This window comes from Bos indicus, chromosome 3 (genome assembly GCF_029378745.1).
Source record: "Bos indicus isolate NIAB-ARS_2022 breed Sahiwal x Tharparkar chromosome 3, NIAB-ARS_B.indTharparkar_mat_pri_1.0, whole genome shotgun sequence".
Taxonomy (NCBI): domain Eukaryota; kingdom Metazoa; phylum Chordata; class Mammalia; order Artiodactyla; family Bovidae; genus Bos; species Bos indicus.
In genome coordinates this window covers 107,314,909-107,335,166 of record NC_091762.1, presented here as the reverse complement: position 1 = coordinate 107,335,166, position 20,258 = coordinate 107,314,909, and the positions used below count along the sequence as shown (strand labels likewise).

The window sequence follows — 20,258 nt, the reverse complement described above, 5'->3', positions numbered from 1 at the left end:
ATATACATTAAATATGTACAAAACTTTGTATGTCAATTACACCTCAAAAGTGATTTTTTTAAAATGTTTTATGTTATGTAAACATGTCTAACATCTTCATATATATTCTTCCCTGAAGAAAAAGGAGAAAAGAATAAAAAGCAGTGGGGCCAGATGGTGGAGGGTAATACAGAGTAATCTCAGACATTTCAGGGACTTTCTGGTCCAGTGGTTGAGAATCCACCTTCCAATGCAGGGGACCTGGGTTAATTGCCCCATGGCAACTAAAGCCCACCTGCCATAATGAAGACCCAGCCCAGCTCCCCTTCCCCGCCACTCCCCGCTCCAAAAAAAAATCTCGGATGTTTCAACTTTTTATTAGCCACTGTAAATATTTTAGGAAGGATGTGTTTGAGGAAGGTGACCAGCAGCAGTATGAAGGAGAGACCGATTCAGCAAAGAGATACCTGCCAAAAGGTATTGCAAAAACAGACAGAGGATGTGAACAGGTTATTCACGTTCTCTCCTCTCTCTACGCTGAAACGGGGGCACAGCTGATTCCACATGTTGAAATCCAGCTGTGGGGGAACAAGCATAGATACTGGAGCCAGGAAAAACGAGTGTGTGCAGGAACACATGGAGGAGGTGGAGTAACAGCATCCACAGAGGCAGGGGGGAGTAACTTGGGGAGCTGCATCACTAGGCCTGGCCAAGCCCACCTCTTTACCGCGTCTTTACCAAGGCTTCCCACTCTCCATCCCCACTGCTCTAGGAAGCAGGCACAGTTGTGATTGGTAAAGTTTTGAGCACTGCCATGGGTCGGATTGGGTCCTCCCCCTCCCCAAAATAGGTTTAAGTCCTAACCCCCAGCACCTCAGAATGTGACCTTGTTTGGAAAATTGTTACAGATGTGACTGGCTAAGAGGAGGTCATATTGGCCTTGGAAACTAATACAGCCACCCCCTGCAATACGGGTATATTCACTTATAAATTACATGTATCAATATATGTACCACTTCTTTAATGTTTTGTAAAATCACAAACATAGAATTTTAAAGGATGGGACTTATTGGTAACAATATTTTTAAATTATTTTTACTTCATTAATGACACAAAAAATTATTATCAAGAAATAAAAAGATATGGGGGAAACCGAAAAGCATATTACTAAGTGAAACCAATCTGCAAAGGCTACATGGTGTATGATTCCAACTATATGACATTCTGGAAAAGGAAACAATGGAGACAGTAAAAAGATAGCCTTTATAATACTATAATGATGGATACGTGTCAGTATTCATTTGTCCAAAACCACAGAATGTACACCAGCAAAGATGAACCCTAGTTTTAAAGGACTTTGGGTGATTGTGATGCCATAGATGTAGGTTCATTGGTTGTAACAAATGTGCCATTCTGTTGAAAATGGAGCAGGCTGTGCAGGTGTCATGGCAGGCGATGAATGGGAAACTTCAGCACTGTCCTCTCGGTTTTGCCATGAACCCAAAACTGCTCTAAAAATTAGTCTTAAAAAAAAAAATCCTTCAATGAGCAGTGTTATTAAATAAGGGCTTCCCAGGTGGCATTAGAACCCACCTGCCAATGCGGGAGACACAAGAGACACAGGTTCAATCCTTGGGTCGGGAAGATCCCCTGGAGGAGGGCTGGCAACCCACTCCAATATTCTTGACTGAAGAATCCCATGGACAGAGGAGCCTGGTGGGCTACAGTCCATAGGGTCACAAAGAGTCAAACACGACTGAGGCAGCTTAGTACACGTACACATTATTAAATAAGCATTATTGTATTTTAAAACCCTGGTTAAATATCATGCCACAGAAATGCAAAGATTTTTTTTCAACTCAGCAATTTTACTTTAATGTTATGTTTGCTCATAAATGACTCTGAAAAAGCTGATATGCAAGAGACTAACATGCTGCGGTCTAAAGCAACATCAAGGCCAGTGAAAACGTCTCTTCAGGAAAGAGACTGTACTCTAAATCTCCCCCACCTGGGTCAAGAGCAGCAGAAGTGGGTACTGGGACAGACAAATAAATACACATGATCTTGGCTTTCCCACCAGGGCTGGCGGCCCAGGACCCCAAGGCACATGATCGGAGGTCGATTGCTTGGAACTTCCAAAGCCTCCCAAATGTTTGGGTCTTTGAGGGCAAGGCTGAGGTTTTGGGAGGGCACATGTGCCAGCTGGAAGGGCCCTCAGCCAGCTCCCTCCTCCCACTCCAGCCCCAGGGAGAGCCTAACTCCCTGCTGGCCAGGCCTGCTGGGCCCTGGGATGGGGGCAGACTTTCACCCCAGCAGCCCCTGCCAAAGGGACATTTTGGTGTTCCCTGCCATGCAGTGTCAGGTGCTGAGGCCTGGCAGTGGCCCTGAAGCAGAAATAAGTCAAATGCTCATGAAAAATGGTGATTGCCCAAGACACTATTAGTTATACTGGCACAGGGTTGTCATTCTTCTCAGGGGGTAGATTTGTGATTGCTGGGCCTTAGGAAGAGGGAGTGGGGGGCTGTTGAGGCACCTTGCCAGGATGGAATGGCAGGTGGGAGGAGGAGACAAGGGTCCCGAGGCAGGGGGTAGGGGCCTGGCACCTGCAACTACCGGTACCTTCATGTTTATTTCCAGAGCGTGGGATGGCGCTGGGGAGGGCGGGGCACATGGTGCTGGCAGCCTCTACCCAGTAGTGTGTGTGCTGGGGGCGAGAGTGGGGCGAGGAAGGGCAAGGGCCCAAGCATCTGTAGCGAGGTCCAAATAGGAATCTGCCCTAAAGGTGGCCAAAGCAGCCCACCTGTAACACAGCCCTGCTCCCAAAGGCAAAGGGCCAGCCCAGCAGGGTGACCTCCCAGGCATGGCCAAGCCAGGCTGAACCCAGCCATAGCAGGAGATGCAAGGGAAAGTGGTGGTAATGAACAGTGTTAGAAGAAGTGGGTGCAGCCAGGGCCCATCCATCAGAAGGCAAAGTAGCACTCCTTGGGATGGCCCACATGGTCCAGGCAAGTATACTGGCTCGTGGGCAGGGGTCTGCACATCTGTACCAGCAGGCTCCTCTTCCAGGGATGGAAGGTAGTAGGGATGGAAGCCCTGGCTGTATTTCTAGGCTTCAGGGGCTCTGTCCACCGTGTACCAGAGCTTGAAGCATGCAGAATGCTCATTCCTCAGTTTCTCCAGCTCAGGCTGCAGCACGATGTCCTTCTCGGTCTGGTTAGCAAGCAGCAGGTGACACACGGTGCGATCGCTGGGGTCCTTCATGATGGCATGGATCACCTGCAGCATTGAAGTGGTGCCGGTCCCTCCAGCAATCATGCCCACAGACTTCAGCATCTTGAAGACAGGGTTGGATTTCTTGTCCAGAGAGATGGCAAACTTCGCTTTGCCCTGGTAGATCAGCAGCCCATTGGAGCCCCAGCACTCAAATGGTGTCTCCAGTCTTTGTGCTTTCCACGTACTGGGGCATCTTTCCTCCAGAGGGAAATGTGGGATGGGTGTCTTTAAAGTAAACCTTGACGACCAGGTCCACAAAGCCCTGGTCATCATCACTGGAAACACGCGTGTAGGGCCAAAGGACCAGGTTCCTATTGATTCAAGCAGAGAGGTAGATGTGCTGGCCAACGGGGAGGCCCAGGATGTGCTGGGGTGACGGCAGAGCAAAGCAGAACCGCCGGGTATCCTGGCTGATGACCTTCTTGTTGATGAGCCACAGCGGGTACTTGATGTCCCAACTCTGGAGCATGATGGCCGGGGTGGAGCGCTGAAACAGCTTCCCAAGGAGGCTGCACAGGAGCCAGACTGGGGAGAGGACCCTGTGGCCCAGGGTACCCAGCTGGGCCCCCATATTGGCACCACTCTGCACTCACTCCACAGCCACCACCACCAAGACCCACAAAGATGTACTTTTAAGTTCAGTTATTTTCCATAGAAATTTTTTTATTAACCACTTAAAATATGAAATTAAAAAAGTGATGTCCAGTTTCAACTGGAAGAATTGCATCATTGTCTCTGTGTGTGTGTGTGTGCGTGTGTGTGTGTGCGCGTGTGCACACGCACTCAGTCTCTTCAGTCGAATCTGACTCTTTATGAGGCTATGGACTATAGCCCGCCAGGCTCCTCTGTCCATGGGATTCTCCAGGCAAGAATACTGGAGTGGGTTGCCATTTCCTCTCCCAGGGGATCTTCCCCACTCAGGGATGGAACCCGTGTCTCCTGTGTCTCCTGCATTGCAGGCAGATTCCTTACCCTCTGAGCCACTGGGGAAGCCCCATAATTGTCTATGCTCATTCCAATTATCCAAAAAATTTGTTGTAATATGGCTATTAATTCCCACCTTCCCTAACATCAGTCAGTTGTTCTTGCAAACTAATCAGAAAGTGTTAACAATCAGTAAGTTTAAAATTTACTAAAACTCCACTGAGAAATTTTAAATCAGATGAGAAAAGTGTTTTCTGGCTTTTTTAAGTGTGAACTGAAAAGAGTTACTTCATCTTCTTCAGCAGCAAAAATCACATAATGATGGAATGATTTCCAATAACCAGTTTTCAAAATGCCCTTTTCAAAGCATGAGTGTTTTTGGAAAAGCAGTTACATTCTCACTTCTTAAGAGAAAAATACTACTGTGTCTTCAAAGGGACATATTTTGTGTTTGTTTTTCAGCATCTGTAAAGTAGCTTACTAGTGAAAGCCTATTGTTATCACAGAAAAAAACAGACACCCAACTGTTTTTAAAAGAGAAATACATAAACTAATCAGTAAATGAGCAAAAAAGGAGAGGAATCCCTCTCGCTCATTTCAGGACTTACAGCTCCAGTGGTACTGTGTGGTATTGGTGGAGAGATAGACACACTGATCAATGAAACAAAAAGGAGAAGCCAGAAAGAGTTCCGTGAAACTACAGCCACCTGATTTTTGACAAGGTATAAAAGCAACTCAGTGAAGGAAGAATGGTCTATTCAGCAATTTATTCTGATATTCACAAACAAAAAGAAAATCTGAACCTCATGCTTTAACTAACCAACTCAAATAAATCACATATTTAAATGTAAAGTGCAAAACATAACTTTAGAAGATAACATAGAGATTAAATTCAAGACTTAGGGCTCAGTGAAGAGTTCTTAGACATGACACCATGACTCGTAAAAGGAAAAAACTGATAAACTAGACCTCATCAAAACTAAAAACTTTTGCTCTGTGAAAGACTCTGCTAAGACAATCAAAACATAAGCTACAGACTAAGAGAATATCTGTAAACTACATATTCTATAAAGGACTAGGTCTGGGATATATAAAGAAGTCTCAAAATTTAACAGTTAAAAAAAATCTAATTAAAAAAAATCTAATTAGATAAGTGGGCAAAATTCATGAACAGATATTTCACTGAAGAGGATACATAAATGGCAAATAAGCACATGAAGAGATGTTTAACATCATCAGCCCACTAGGGAAATGCAAGTTAAGACCATGATGAGATCACACACTTGGAGCACAGCTAAAATTAAAAGTGACAGTGGACTCCCCTGGTGGTCCAGTGGTTAAGAATCTACCTGCCAACTTAGGGGACACAGGTTCGATCCCTGGTCCAGGGAGATTGCACATGTTGCGGGACAGCTAAGCCCACACGCCTCAACTTCTGAAGCCTGTGTGCCCAGAGCCCGTGCTCTACAAGAAACGCCACCGTAATGAGAAGCCCGCACACCACAGCTAGAGAGTAGCCTCCACCCGCCACAGCTAGAGAAAGCCCGAGTGCAGCAACAAAGACCCAGCTCAGCCAAAAATAAATAACTGTTTTAAAAAATAGCGACAACACCAAAAGCTGGCGAGGATGTGGAAAACTGAATTGTTTACACAGTACTGGGAGGACAGTGAAATGGAACGGCCATCCTGGAAAACATTTTGGCTGGTTCTTAAAAAAACTAAATATGCAACTACCATACAACTCAACCAACTTGCTCTTGGGCATTTATCCTAGAAAAATGAAAACTCAAGTTCACAAAACTATACTTACGTTTTAAAAAACCTGTACACAAATGCTTACTGGAACTTTATTTGTAATAACCAAAAACTGGTTATTATACAGATATCCTCCAGCGAGTGAACAATTGAACTAGTGGTGGTATACCATCCGTACCATCGAATACTACCCAGCAATAAAAATGAATAAGCTGTTGATAAATGCAGCAACCTACATGACTCTCCAGAGACTCATGCTGAGTGAAGAAAGCTAATCCTAAATGGCTGTACACTGTATTATTCCATTTATATAACATTCTTGAAGCGAGAAAATTATAGAAACAGAACAGATTAATGGGGTTGCCGGGAGGGTGGAAGAAAAGGGGGTATGGCTATAAAAATGAAACTGTGAGGAATCTTTGTGATGTTGGAAATATTTTGTACTTTGACTGTATCAGTGTGGATATCCTGATTAGGATACTGTACTGTGGTTTTGTCAGCTGTTACCATTGGGGGTAACTAGTTAAAGGGTATATGAGACCTATAGGTATTTATTTCCTACAGTGTGAATTAATAATTATCTAAAAAGTTTAATTTTTTAAAGTTTCTAATAAATAAATGGGTAGATAGGGGTTCTAATATTTCCTGCCCACACCCTAATGAATTTTTGGCATACCCAATTTGAGAGATCATTGGCATCCCAGGATGCTAGTCCCTACCCAATCTTTGGGTCCCTTTAGCTATTCTCAATGTTCTCTTGAAGTTATTTTTCTTAAATGCAAATTTGATCACGTTATTTCCCAAAATCATTAGTCTTGGGACATAAGGACCTTCTGGCTTTAGTCCTTTATCCAGTATATATACCTGGACACCAAACTACTCACAGTTGCCAGTCGTGCAGAACTCTGAGGTACCTGAGAATGGGCACAAAGACCTCTCGATATGCTTCTCTCTGGTTAACTTATTTCTAAACTTACCAGGTGCCCTAGCACATATTAGGAATGCAGTAAATCTTGATTTAAAAGTTTATTGCCTTTGCTTATTGCCTCCTAAGAGTCCAGAGATGTTGATTCTGTGCTGTGTTCGGAACACTAACCTGCTATCACTCCTGCCAGGTACACCAGCCCCACGCGGAGGCCTTTATGGACCATTTCCAAGGGGATGCCCAGCCCGAGCTGCATAATGAGATTCCCCAGGATGTGCTGAACTCTGCAGAGACAAAAGCCATTGTCAAACATTAGGACTAGCCCAGGCAGTTATCTCCTTGGGAGGGTAACAGGCACTGATATGTTGTTTCTAGTTAAGAACATGCTTAATGTGAATTCCATTTTCTAATTTTGTTAGGTGACTTTTTAAAGAGATAAAATCTTGAGCTTCAATATGTGAAGCAGATAAAAGGACATTTTAGAAATACACATTTACTTTATGAGTTTTGTTTTACAATAATTACTGATAATGTCAAACAGAGCAGTGAGGAAGCTTTAAGGAATGGAATATAAGCTTGCAATTATGGGTTTAGCTGACAGTTGCCATCACATGTCAGCCTCAGCACTTGATTTTGTTTTAGTTGCACAGTAATATTGAGAGAATACTAATTCACTCATATTGTATTGAAATTTCAGTAGGTTTTTAAACATCTCTTGCAAGCTCAGGGTAGTCTTTAATAAAACAGAGGTGGGACTTCCCTGGTGATCCAGTGGCTAAGATTGCACTCACTCCTAATGCAGGAGGCCTGGATTTGATCCCTGGTCAGGGAACTAGATCCCACATGCCACAGCTAAGACCTGGCACAGCCAAAGAAATAAATAAAACAGATATGGCAAGAGAAACCTCATTCCCAGTTCTGTATTTAAAAGGTTTTAAATTTACCAGAATGGAAAAAAAAAATGTTTACCTAGTAACACTAGCTAAACTTGGTTTCTCTCATATAAATATACTATAATTTGGTATAAAACATTGTTGAATACAAATGCTTTTTATTATAGTTTATAAATATGGAAAAATATTTTTAAGTGGAAATTGACATTATTTTGCTTGTCAAACCCCACAAGCATCTATGGAAACTCTCTGAATGTCACTTGGCAAATTTCCATATAACAGTAATCCTTAATTTAGTTGCTATGTAGCAAAATGCTTCAGTTTTTTTAAGTGGGCATAGTGATCAGAATTCTGAGCGAGGTCGTAAAAGGCTATTAGCATTTAAGAGACTGTAAGCAAAACTAAAAGGCAGGCACTGCATCACCCATTGCTTGTATTATTCTAAATAAACTATTCTACACCCATCAAAATGTTGATGAATTACGTTTTTAACTTCGGCAGAGGTGGGGAGGAAGGCACTGGCAATTCACATTTTACAGGGAACATTTAACAACACCACACAACGTGGGGGACACAATTCTGGTTTGGTGACAATTTGGTCTCTTCTCAATGATATTCCTACGTAAATACCAATATTAGGCAGTTACGATACAAAGTACACTGGACTTGGAGTCAGCACTAATGAGTTGAGATCCTCACTCTGCAAATGACTGCATCCCGTAAGCCTCACACAAAACAGCGGGAGCAGCGCTTACCTCCTAGGGTTGCCAGGAGCATCAAACAAGATTATGGATATAAAAGTGCCTGGTCGATAATAAGGGCTTCCCTGGTGGCTCAGAGGTTAAAGCATCTGCCTGCAATGCGGGAGACCTGGGTTTGATCCCTGGGTGGGGAATATCCCCTGGAGAAGGAAATGGCAACCCACTCCGGTATTCTTGCCCAGAGAATCCCATGGACGGAGGAGCCTGGTGGGCTACAGTCCACAGGGTCGCACCACCTACAGCACAGGGAACTATGCTCAATATTCTGTAACCTCATTGGGAAAAGAATTTGAAAAAGAATAAATACATGTACATGTATAACTGAATCACTTTGTACACCTGAAACTAACATAGCATTGTTAATCAACTATAGTCCAATATAAAATAAAGAGTTATAATAATAAAATACCAAACAAATGTTCAGGATTATGGTTACTTGCAGTCACCTCTGACATCAGTGACTCAACTGTCATTGCTTACCCAGCATGAACCAGCATGTACGAGATAAATCTCCAGGCTTCCTCCCGCTTCTCAGGACGGTAGATAAAGGGACTCTCCAAGATGCCTGTGTCCAAGGTGATCCACTGTTTCTGAGGCTTCCATACAGCATAGTAAATAAATACCGCCAGCTGACAGGGAGGGGCAGACACTAAAGTTAACCATACCTGCTGCAGAAAGCGGCCCTATTAAAGCCCACGGGCACTACCTCTGTTTGAAACAATTTGCTCGTAAGAGGACCGCTCCACAGCATGTGCTCAGATGGCAGAATTCAATTCCCTGCTGTATATCTGACCATGTAACTGTAGGCGTCTCCTGCTTCTTCCAGCAGTTAGGAGCAGCCCTAGACCAAACTTCAAAGAAGAGTCTCCCTTGAACCCACTTTCCCCTCCTCTGCCCTCCTCTGCCCACCTTCACCACTTGATCACTCATCTGCAACTTAATAGGAAATTAGGTCACCGCTGGCTTCTGAAAAATAGAGGGAAAGGGGAAAATAGTGACTTTACAGTGGGAAAACCTGGCAAACAGGACCTGAACCAAGTGACGAAGGCTCATGTCACAGGGATGGCATGTGGATGCCCCCATTCCCGAATGTGATGTGCTGAGAAGGGCACTTCACTTCTGTGGTCTTCCTCCCCCAAACCCATAACTCCAGTCTAACCGTGAGAAGAAATATCAGACAAACCCAGACAGAGGGACATTGTACAGGATACCTGGGCAGTACTCCTCAAGACGATCAAAAGCATGGAAAGCAAAGACAGAGAGAGGGTCAGAGATCAGAGCAGACCGGGGAGATGTGACAAGTAGACACAGCGTGACTCCCTGGGTTCGAAAGTACAGAAGGACAGAAAGAGGTCACCAATGGAAAAACTGGTGAGATTCAAATAGGCCTGGAGTTTAGCTAATACTAATATATCAATATGAGTTTCCTAGTTTTGACAAATGTAAAACTGTGGAAATGTAAGATATTAACATTGGGAGAAACTCTCTTACTATCTCTGTAACTTTGCTATAAAGCTAAAATTACTCCAAAATAAAAAAATTTGCTTAAAAAAATTTTTTGGCAGCACGACTCAGTCTGCAGGATCTGAGTTTCTTGACCGGGGATTGAACCCAGGCCCCTGCAGTAAAAGTATCAAATTCTAACCTCTGAACTGCCAGGGAGTTCCGTCGTTTTTTTATGTACAGTCTGTCACCTCCAGCAAAATATTGAGTAGAAATGGTGATGGTGGGAATTCTTGTCTTATTTCTGATTCTAAAGGAAAAAAACGATTTTAACATTTCACTGTTTGTAGTATTAAGCCCCTAAGATGGTCCTCAAGGGTCCTCACCACTTCATAGTCACACCCTTGAACAGTTTCCTCCTTCAGTGACTCAGGGCTGGTTTCTGTGTCTGCCCCAACCAACACAGCATTGACAGAAGCTTCTTTCAGGAACGCCCCATTGGGGCCTTATCTTTATATAAGCCATAAGAGGCCAGGTCCCTACGATAGTTAAATTTATGTGTCAACGTAACTAAACCACAGTATTTGGTCAAATATCATTCTACATGTTTCTGTGACTTTGAATAAAGCAGACTGCCCTCCGTAATGTGGGTGAGCTCCTATCAGTTGAAGGCTTAATAGAACAAACACTCCTTGAGCAAGAAGGAATTATGCCAACAAATGGCCTTTGAACTTCAACTTATCCCCTGGTTGCTAGTCTGCTGGCCCACCCTGTAGATTTTAAATTTGCCAAGCCTCTGCAATTACATAAATCAATTCCTTAAATCAATCTCTCTCTCTCTCTCTCTCCCCATATATGTGTATACATAGATGATAGATAGTGTGTGTGTGTGTACATCCTATTGATGCTGCTTCTTTAAAGAACCCTGACTAATACAGTCCTTGATAAAAAAAGTTGAGGCATCAGTGGGCACTAAGAGAATAACACCAGAAACTTTCTCATACTTTTAAGTTGGGGCTTCCGTGGTGGCTCAGAGGGTAAAAAAAATTCACCTGCAATGCAGGAGACCTGAGTTCAATCTCTGGATCAGGAAGATCCCCTAAAGAAGGGAATGGCAACCCACTCCAGTATTCTTGCCTGGAGAATTCCATGGAGAGAGGAGCCTGGAGGGCTACAGATCATGGGGTCACAAAGAGTCGGACATGACTGAGTGACTAAACACACAATGCCCCTAAGTCACATCCCACGGGCAGCCATACTCTGTCAGTTCCTTTATGAGGCATCATGGTGTGAGAGAAAAAGCTGGGTGAGATGAGGCTCAGGAGAAGCCCAGTCCTGGTTAAATAACTAAGTATGTGGCCTTGGGCAAGTCACCCCACTCTTTTCTGGAAAACAAAACAGCTGACTGGACCAGAGTCTGATACTCACTACATGCTGCCCAGAGCTGACATCATTAGAAGATCCCAATCCCATTTTTTCCTACTGAAATCTGGAGGCAACCTATATCTCTTTTAAACATAGAGCTCCTGATACACCTTACCAATCAATCATAGCTGGTTCATGAGATCAAACCAATTGGACACCCAGAGATTATTTGATATCTAAAGCCCCCACCAACTAAAATGAAATGCTGCTGCTGCTAAGTCACTTCAGTCGTGTCCAACTCTGTGCGACCCCATAGACAGCAGCCCACCAGCCTCCCCTGTCCCTGGGATTCTCCAGGCAAGAGTACTGGAATGGGTTGCCATTTCCTTCTCCAATGCATGAAAGTGAAAAGTGAAAGTGAAGTCGCTCAGTCGTGTCTGACTCTTAGCGACCCCATGGACTGCAGCCTTCCAGGCTCTTCCATCCATGGGATTTCCCAGGCAAGAGTACTGGAGTGGGGTGCCATTGCCTTCTCCAAAAATGAAATGAAGCCACTGCAGTTGTGGTCACTGCAGAGGAGTTGTTTGAAAAATAAAACTCAACACGTGACTGAAAGTGCCTGGGAAGGCAGGAGGAACCTGGGAAGGGGACTCTGAAGAGGACGAAGTCGAGTTCTGTGTGTGCTGTACTGCCACCCCCAAGCTCTCTTCACATGTTTCCCAGTCTTTCCTCCAGGTGTGATCTGAAGCCCCAGTGTACCTGCAGCCCCCCAGGAGTCCTTGCGCCAGTGCGCATCACCCGGCACGTTTACCTCAGCGATGCTGATGAAGATGATGAACAGTGGGGGCGGGAGGCAGTTAGCTCTTTCCAGGTATGTTCTTCGCACTGATTCAGGAAGCATCCATTTTGAGACAATCCTGTGGACTTTTCTAGGCTTGAAGGGATCTTTATCTGCCCTGCCCTCTCTCATTTTCTCCTCTTCCAGCTCTTCTTTCATCTCTGTCTCCATATTCAGATTCACATCCTCTTCTATCTCCAAATCATGAGCAGCAGCCATTGTCCTGGGTCCCCCTCCACCTGAAAGGAACAAGACTGTCAGGGGAAAACAGATGACCCTATGGTCTTCAGGCCATAGCTCTTTCCTGGGCTCTCTGGCACCACCATAGCTCTTTCCTGGGCTCTCTGGCACCACCTGGGCTCTCTGGCACTGGTTTTCAGTGCCTTCCCAGTGAGTCAGTAGAAGGTGGCTGCAGATCTGTTGCCCAAAGACACGTAATATCCATACCCTCACCATCCGGGTGTAATTGTGAAAAAGTACTAAGTTCTCCCCAGCTGAGGAAGAGGACTCCCCAGAAGTCACTTATGGAATTACTTACTGTCACCACCCAGAGTGGACTGGAGCTTTGGGATGGCAGCTCTACCTCATACACCCTTTCCTTGCCCTCTGCCACTGACTCCCAAGGCAGTTATTAGTGTAAGAGATAGCTCTGCCACGAGGCGACGCATCTCAGAGTCTAAGCCACACACGTGCGTAACCGAATTCAGCTTTGACTAGCTTATGTAAACAGTCTCCTCTCAGCTCTTAGTTTCATCTTGCTTCTACTCCCAAGCCAAACACAGGTCTCTGGTTTCTGATTCCGAATCAAAAACTATTTAATGAGCATCGACTATGTATCAGGTACTATGCTGAGAGGTGCTATGTGTCAGGCACCCATTTTAGTTTAAAAAATTCCCCTCCCCTCAAAAAAGATTTAAAACCACATCTTCCCTTTTTAAATTACCGGTGTCCTTTCTAACATGCCACTGCTGCCATTCTGCAGCACATGAGTCAAGTAGGCCATTGCTCACTGACCCTCCAGGGGGCAGCGCTGCCGGTCTCCCTAAAACACATCTTCCCAACAACTCTTTGACATCTGACACTCTTGGCTGAGTTGCTACTAATGTCTACACCCAGTATCCCCTTGAACTCAATCCTCAATATGTAGACACTCAAGCATTTATTCACAGACATCTGTTGAACACCTACTATGTATCAGGCGACCAGTCCCATCCCAAAGTGTTTGCAGTGTCAGGGAGGAGGCTGAGGTCAATAAAAATCACACAAATAATTGTACGATTACAGCTGTGCTAAGAGACACCAAGCAGATGCATAAGTTACTGAGGCAGCAAGTCTGTAACAGTGAGGCCTGAACTACATACCCCCTCCTCTCCATGTGTCATGGTGCTATCTGTACAGTCTTTCTCCTTTTGGTTTAGTTGTTATATTTTACTTCTGGTTGAACTATTTAATCAAATATTTTCATAGTCAAAAAAATGGGTGCTGCTGCCGCTTACTCGCTTCAGTCGTGTCCGACTCTGTGCAACGCTGTGGAGTGCAGCCTGCCAGGATGCTCCAGGCAAGAGCACTAGAGTGGGTTGCTGTGACCTCCTCCAGGGGATCTTCCCAACCCAGAGATCGAACTCGGGTCTCCGGCATTGCAGGCAGATTCTTTACCACTGAGCCACCAGGGAAGCCCCTGGCAGGGATGGGGGAGGCTCAAATACACTAAAGGAAAAAAAATAATGTTTCCAGACACTACATAGAGTACAATCCAATTTTTTTTTTAAGGAATGTATTGATACGAAGGGAAAACATCTGGAGAATTAACCATGATTATATTTGCATGATAGGATTTCACTAGATTTTTGCCCTTTATGCAGGAGTGGGTCTACATTTTGTGTATGCTGAAGCTTAAACAATATGGGGGTGTGCTCTGGAAAAAATAACATTATATTAAAATTATAAAACAGAAAAACTATAAAAGTACTTAGAATGCTTTAGAAGAAGCCTGTGTAAGTAGAAATCTGAAGCTTAAGCTTTTTTAGTATCACAGATAACCCAGCCAAAACAATCTTAAAAAAGAACAAAACAGGAGGTACCGCATTCTCTGACTCAAACTATAATTTAGAAAACTACAGTGATCAAAACAGTATGGTACGGGCACAAAAACAGATACAGAGCAAAGGAATTGAATAGAGAGGCCAGAAATGAACTCACACCTATACAGGCAATTAACCTATGACAAAGGAAGCAAGAATATACAATGCGGAAAAGACGGCCTTACACCACATATAAAAATAAACTCAAAATGGATTAAAGACTGAAATGTAAGACCTGAAACCATAGAACTTCTAGAAGAAAACACAGGCAGTCTGCTCTTTGACATCGGTCTTAGCAATATTTTTTCTGGATATTTCTCCTCAGGAAAGGGAAACAAAAGCAAAAACAAACAAATGGGACTATATCATACTAAAAAGCTTTTGCACAGCAAAGAAAACTACCAACAAAAGGAAAAGGCTGCCTACTGAACGGGAGGAGATATTTGCAAATGATAGATCTGACAAGGAGTTAATATCCAAAATATACAAAGAACTCACAATACAACCCAACATAAAAAACAAACAACCCAATGGAAAAATGGACAGGGGACCTGAGTAGATTTTCTTCCTATAAAGAAGACATACAGATGGCCAATAGACACATGAAAAGATGCACATCACTAATCTCCAGGGAAACACAATCAGAACCACAATGAGGGGAGTTTCCTGGCATCTCCGTGGTTAGGACTCCACATTTTTCACTGCTGTGGCCCAGGTTCAATCCCTGGTCGGGAAAATAGATCCAACAAGTCATGCAGTGCAGCCAAAAACAAACAAAAAGAACACAGTGAGAATCACTTCACACCTGACAGAATGGCTGTTATCAAGAAAGACAGCATAACAAGTGTTGGCCAGGGTGCTGAGAAAAGAGCCTCATGCCCTGTTGGTAGGAAGGTACTTTGGTACAGACACTGTGGAAGTGGTACATGGTGGTGGTGTAGTCGCTGAGTTGGGTCCAACTCGTGAGACCGTGTGGACTGTAGCCTGCCAGGCTCCTCTGTCCACAGAATTTCCCAGGCAAGGATACTGGAGTAGGTTGCTATTTCCTTCTCCAGGGGATCTTCCTGACCCAGGGATCAAATCAGAGTCTCCTGCACTGCAGGTGGTTTCTTTACCAACTGAGCCACCAGGGAAGTCCATGGAAAACAGTATACGGATTCCTCAAAGAAAAGCAGAATTACCATTAGATTCAGAAATTCCATTTCTAGGCACTTATCCAAAGACAATTAAAATGTACCTCCATGTTAAATGCTATATTATTTACAGTAGCTAAGATATGGAAGCAATCTAAGTGCCCATCAATAGATGAATGGATAAAGAATATGTGGTATGCACACACACACACACACACACACACACACACACAGAGGAATATTTCTTGGCCATGAAGAAGAATAAAATCTTGCTCTGCAACAACACGGATGGACTGAAAGGGTATTATGCTAAGAGAAATGAGTCAGGCAGAGAAAGACAAATGCTGTATGATTTCATCTATGTGGGTAATCTAAGAAGCACGTGAACAAACACAATCAAACAGAAACAGAGTCATAGATACAGAGAACAAACAGGTTTTTGCCAGAGAGGAAGAGGTTGGGAGGAGGTAAGAAAAAGATGGGAGATAAAGAGGTACATTTCAGTTACAAAATAAATGTCACAGGAATAAAATGTAGTGTGGCGAATACAGTCAATAACTGTGTGATAACTATGTATGGTGACAGATGACAACTAGACTTTTCATGGTGATCATTTTGTAATGTATAGAAATAACAAATCACTATGCTGTACTCTTGAGAGTCCCTTGGACTGCAAGGAGATCCAACCAGTCCATTCTAAAGGAGATCAGCCCTGGGTGTTCTTTGGAAGGAATGATGCTAAAGCTGAAACTCCAATACTTTGGCCACCTCATGCGAAGAGTTGACTCATTGGAAAAGACTCTGATGCTGGGAGGGATTGGGGGCAGGAGGAGAAGGGGACGACAGAGGATGAGATGGCTGGATGGCATCACCGACTCGATGGACATGAGTTTGAGTGAACTCCAGGAGTTGGTGATGGACAGGGAGGCCTGGCGTGCTGCAATTCATGGGGTCGCAAAGAGTCGGACACAACTGAGCTACTGAACTGAACTGATGCTGTATACCAGGAAGTAACAGTGCTGTGGGTCTGTTATTTCAAAAACAAATAAAGTCATAGAAAAAAAGATCAGCCACATCAGATATATGTGACTACCAAAGGTGGGGGTGGGAAGGGGAATTAGATGAATGTAGTCAAAAGGTACAAATTCCTGCTGCTGCCGCTCATTCAGTTGTGTCCGACTCTTTGCGATCCCATGGACTGTAGCCTGCCAGGCTCCTCTATCCATGGGATTCTCCGAGAAAGAATGGAGTGGGGTGTCATTTATTCCTCCAGGGGGATCTTCCCAGACCAGGGATCGAACCCACATCTCTTACCTCTCCTGTGGTTATAAGATACATATGTACTAGGGATGTAACACTACAACATCATAAAGATAATTAACTGCTGTACATTATAAATGAAGGTTGTTAGGAGAATCCCAATAGTTCTCATCATAAAGAAAAAAATGTTTTTTCTATTTCTTTAATGTTGTATCTCTATGAAATGATGGATGCTCACTAAACATATTGTGTTAATCATTTCATGATATATGTAAGTTGTACAACAATCATTATGTTGCACACCTTAAACTTAAAAAAAAAAAAAGATATAATAAAACAGACCCATATGTACGACACCTTTGCTGGATCCTAAAGTCTCAAGCACTGTACTATTTCTTCCCTCCCCTTGTGGATCAATGTCTTAAAGGATGAGTCTGTATCCACTAAACACCTTGTCAACTGCAACCCCGATCGAAACTGCTCTGCTAAGTTATGCCCTTTAAATAAATCCACTTCTGTTGTAATGTGAGTTCTAACAAAGTGTGTAGAGCAGCCCAGTCTCTTCAAAGCACATCCTCATGCAAATTCTCACGTACTCCTCTGAACAATCTGGGAAGAAAAGCAAGCAATATGTTCCCAATTCTGACCTTCCACTTTCCTAACTGAGCTTCCTGTTGAAAATCCTTCATCCCTGCCTTTCATCCCAACCACATTCCATTGGGTGACTTCTTTTTCCTACTACCCAGCCACAGGCATCCCCTCTGCGCACTTCAGCAACACTGTCCTCCTGCAACTGACCTTCTCTAACTTGGTGGGAAAAGGCAGTGTCAAGGTCACTAAAGGGCAGGTACACAGGCTAGACAGACTGGGGAATGGCCATGTCTTATTTTTATATGCCACCCCAGTAAATAGCCCTGGATCTGGGACTGTGAGCCATAGAATGGGGGCTTCGAGGGGTGGGAGGCAGGGGAATGGAGAAGTTTATGTTTAATGGGTACAGAGTTTCAGTTTGGGAAGATGAAAAAGTTCGGGAGATGGATGATGGTGATGGTTGTACAATAACGTGAATGCTATGAATTAATTATACACTTAAAAACAGTTCAAATGGTAAGTTTTATGTGTATTTTACCACACACACAAACTAAATAATAATATTAAATTTTCAAGGTCACTGTGAAGACTAGATAGAATATACTGTTTGTCATTCAGTTCAGTTCAGTTCAGTCGCTCAGTCGTGTCTGACTCTTTGCGGACCCCATGAATCGCAGCATGCCAGGCCTCCCTGTCCATAACCAACTCCCGGAGTTCACCCAAACTCACGTCCATCAAGTCAGTGATGCCATCCAGACATCTCATCCTCTGTCGTCCCCTTCTCCTCCTGCCCCCAATCACTCCCAGCATCAGAGTCTTTTCCAATGAGTCAACACTTCGCATGAGGTGGCCAAAGTACTGGAGTTTCAGCTTTAGCATCATTCCTTCCAGTGAACACCCAGGGCTGATCTCCTTCAGGATGGACTGGTTGGATCTCCTTGCAGTCCAAGGGACTCTCAAGAGTCTTCTCCAACACCACACTTCAAAAGCATCAATTCTTCGGCGCTCAGCTTTCTTCACAGTCCAACTCTCACATCCATACATGACCACTGGAAAAACCATAGCCTTGACTAGACAGACCTTTGTTGGCAAAGTAATGTCTCTGCTTTTGAATATGCTGTCTAGATTGGTCATAACTTTCCTTCCAAGGAGTAAGTGTCTTTTAATTTCATGGCTGCAGTCACCATCTGCAGTGATTTTGAAGCCCCCAAAAATAAAGTCTGACATTGTTTCCACTGTTTCCCCATCTATTTCCCATGAAGTGATGGGACCAGATGCCATGATCGTAGTTTTCTGAATGTTGTCATTAGCATGTGCTTAATCAACAGTACCCAACGTTACTGACATTTTCAGCTTAGTCCAGTGTATCTAAACTTCCTCTCATGCACATGCTCAGATGCTCAGTCGTGTCTGGCTCTTTATGACCCCATGGAGTATAGCCCAGCAGGCTCCTCTGTCCATGGGATTCTCTCAGCAAGAATACTGAAGTAGGGTGCCATTTCCTTCTCCAGGGATCAAACCCACGTCTCTTATGTCTCCTGCACTGGAAATGGTACATCTTCCCAAGGGGTACCACTAGCACCACCTGGGAAACCCTCTGAGTATTTTCCACTGGAATTTTCTTTTTTGGGAGGGTGGGGGGCCACATCAAGCAGCATGCAGGATCTTAGTTCCCCAACCAGGGATCGAACCCAGGCCCCTTGCAGTGGAAGCACAAAGTCCTAACCACTGGACTGCCAGGGAAGTCCCTAAAATTAACCATTTTAAAGTATATAATTCAGTAGCATTAAATACATCACCACTATCTATTTCCAAAATGTTTTCATCACCCCAGACAAAACCCTCATACTCAGTAAGAAGTCACTTCCCTCTTGCTCCATCCCTCCAGCCTCAGGCAACCATTAACCTGCTTTTGGTCTCTATGGATTTACCTATTCCAGATATTTCATATGAATGGAATTATACAATATGTGGCCTTTTGAGCCTGGCTTCTTTCACTTAAAGTCTTCAAGGTTCATCCATGCTGTAGCATGTGTCAGTACATCATTCCTTATGGCTGAATAATACTGCATCACATAGATAAAACCACACTGTTCATCCATTCATGGGTTTAAGGGCATTTGGATCGATTCCACCTTTGGGCTACTGTGAATAAAGCTGCTATGAACATCCCGATACAAGTTTTTATTTAAGTACATGTTTTCAATTCTTTCAGGTATATACCTGAGAGTGGAATTGCTGGGTTATATGGTAATTCTGTGTTTAATTTATCAGGAAATCTTCAGATCCCATTTTAAAGTGGTTAAGACTCTTCACTTCTATGGCAGGGGACACAAGTTTGATCCCTGTTTGGGAAACTAAGATCCCGCAAGCCAAATAATGAGGTGGAAAAAAAAAATTAAAGTGGGGATAAGGATAGCACTTACTTCATAACATTTTTAATTTTTTTTATTGCAGTATAGTTGGTTTACAGTGTTGTGCAGAGATTTACAATCTCTGCTGTGCAGCAAAGTGACTCAGTTATACACGTATAGACATCCTTTTATTTGTATTATTTTTTATTACGGCTTATCATGGGATATTGATTACAGCTTCCTGTGCTATACAGTAGGCCCTTGTTGTTTATCCATTCTAAATGTAATAGTTTGCATCTAGCAACCCCACCTCATAGCATTTTGGGGAAGATTATTTGAGATAATGCATATAAAACCTTAGGACAATTTCTGGCACATAGTAAACATGCCTTAATTATTAGTCTTATCGGCTATGGATGGATGAGTGGGTATGTGGATAGGCAGATAGATGGCTAGAAGGAAGGGTGGGACTGAGTCTGGGGTCTATTTTCACATTGCAAATTACTAGGAATTGGGTCACTGCCGGGAGCCAGACGGGAGTTCCCACCCATGACAAAAGTAATGCAGAGAGGATCTAACATGCAAAGGCGAATCAGAACTCGAGAGGCCCCCTGGACCTGCCCAAGCATCTACCCCAAAACCAAAATCTGTCTGTTTTACTATTTCACGACTTTCACCAACTC

At 43.7% G+C, this 20,258-nt stretch overlaps 1 protein-coding gene, 1 long non-coding RNA gene and 1 pseudogene across 8 annotated transcripts in view; 1 reads left to right on the top strand and 2 right to left on the bottom strand.

Annotated features, from left to right (window-relative positions):
• Positions 1-8,219, top strand: part of LOC139182281 (uncharacterized) — a 33,970-nt gene extending 25,751 nt beyond the window's left edge. The window contains exon 2 of the long non-coding RNA XR_011565935.1: positions 7,047-8,219. This is a non-coding gene — a long non-coding RNA (uncharacterized lncRNA). The remainder of the gene's footprint in view (positions 1-7,046) is intronic.
• Positions 1-20,258, bottom strand: part of RHBDL2 (rhomboid like 2) — a 58,349-nt gene that overhangs the window by 18,900 nt on the left and 19,191 nt on the right. For all 7 annotated transcript variants that reach the window (XM_070786814.1, XM_070786813.1, XM_070786811.1 and 4 more), the window contains 3 exons: positions 12,130-12,395; positions 8,991-9,139; positions 7,028-7,140 (listed from right to left, as the gene is read on the bottom strand). In XM_070786814.1, coding sequence (XP_070642915.1) covers positions 7,028-7,140; positions 8,991-9,139; positions 12,130-12,375 — 508 coding nt within the window. In that variant the 5' untranslated portion in view covers positions 12,376-12,395. The remainder of the gene's footprint in view (positions 1-7,027; positions 7,141-8,990; positions 9,140-12,129; positions 12,396-20,258) is intronic.
• LOC109556471 (NADH-cytochrome b5 reductase 3 pseudogene) lies at positions 1,049-3,991 on the bottom strand (annotated as a pseudogene).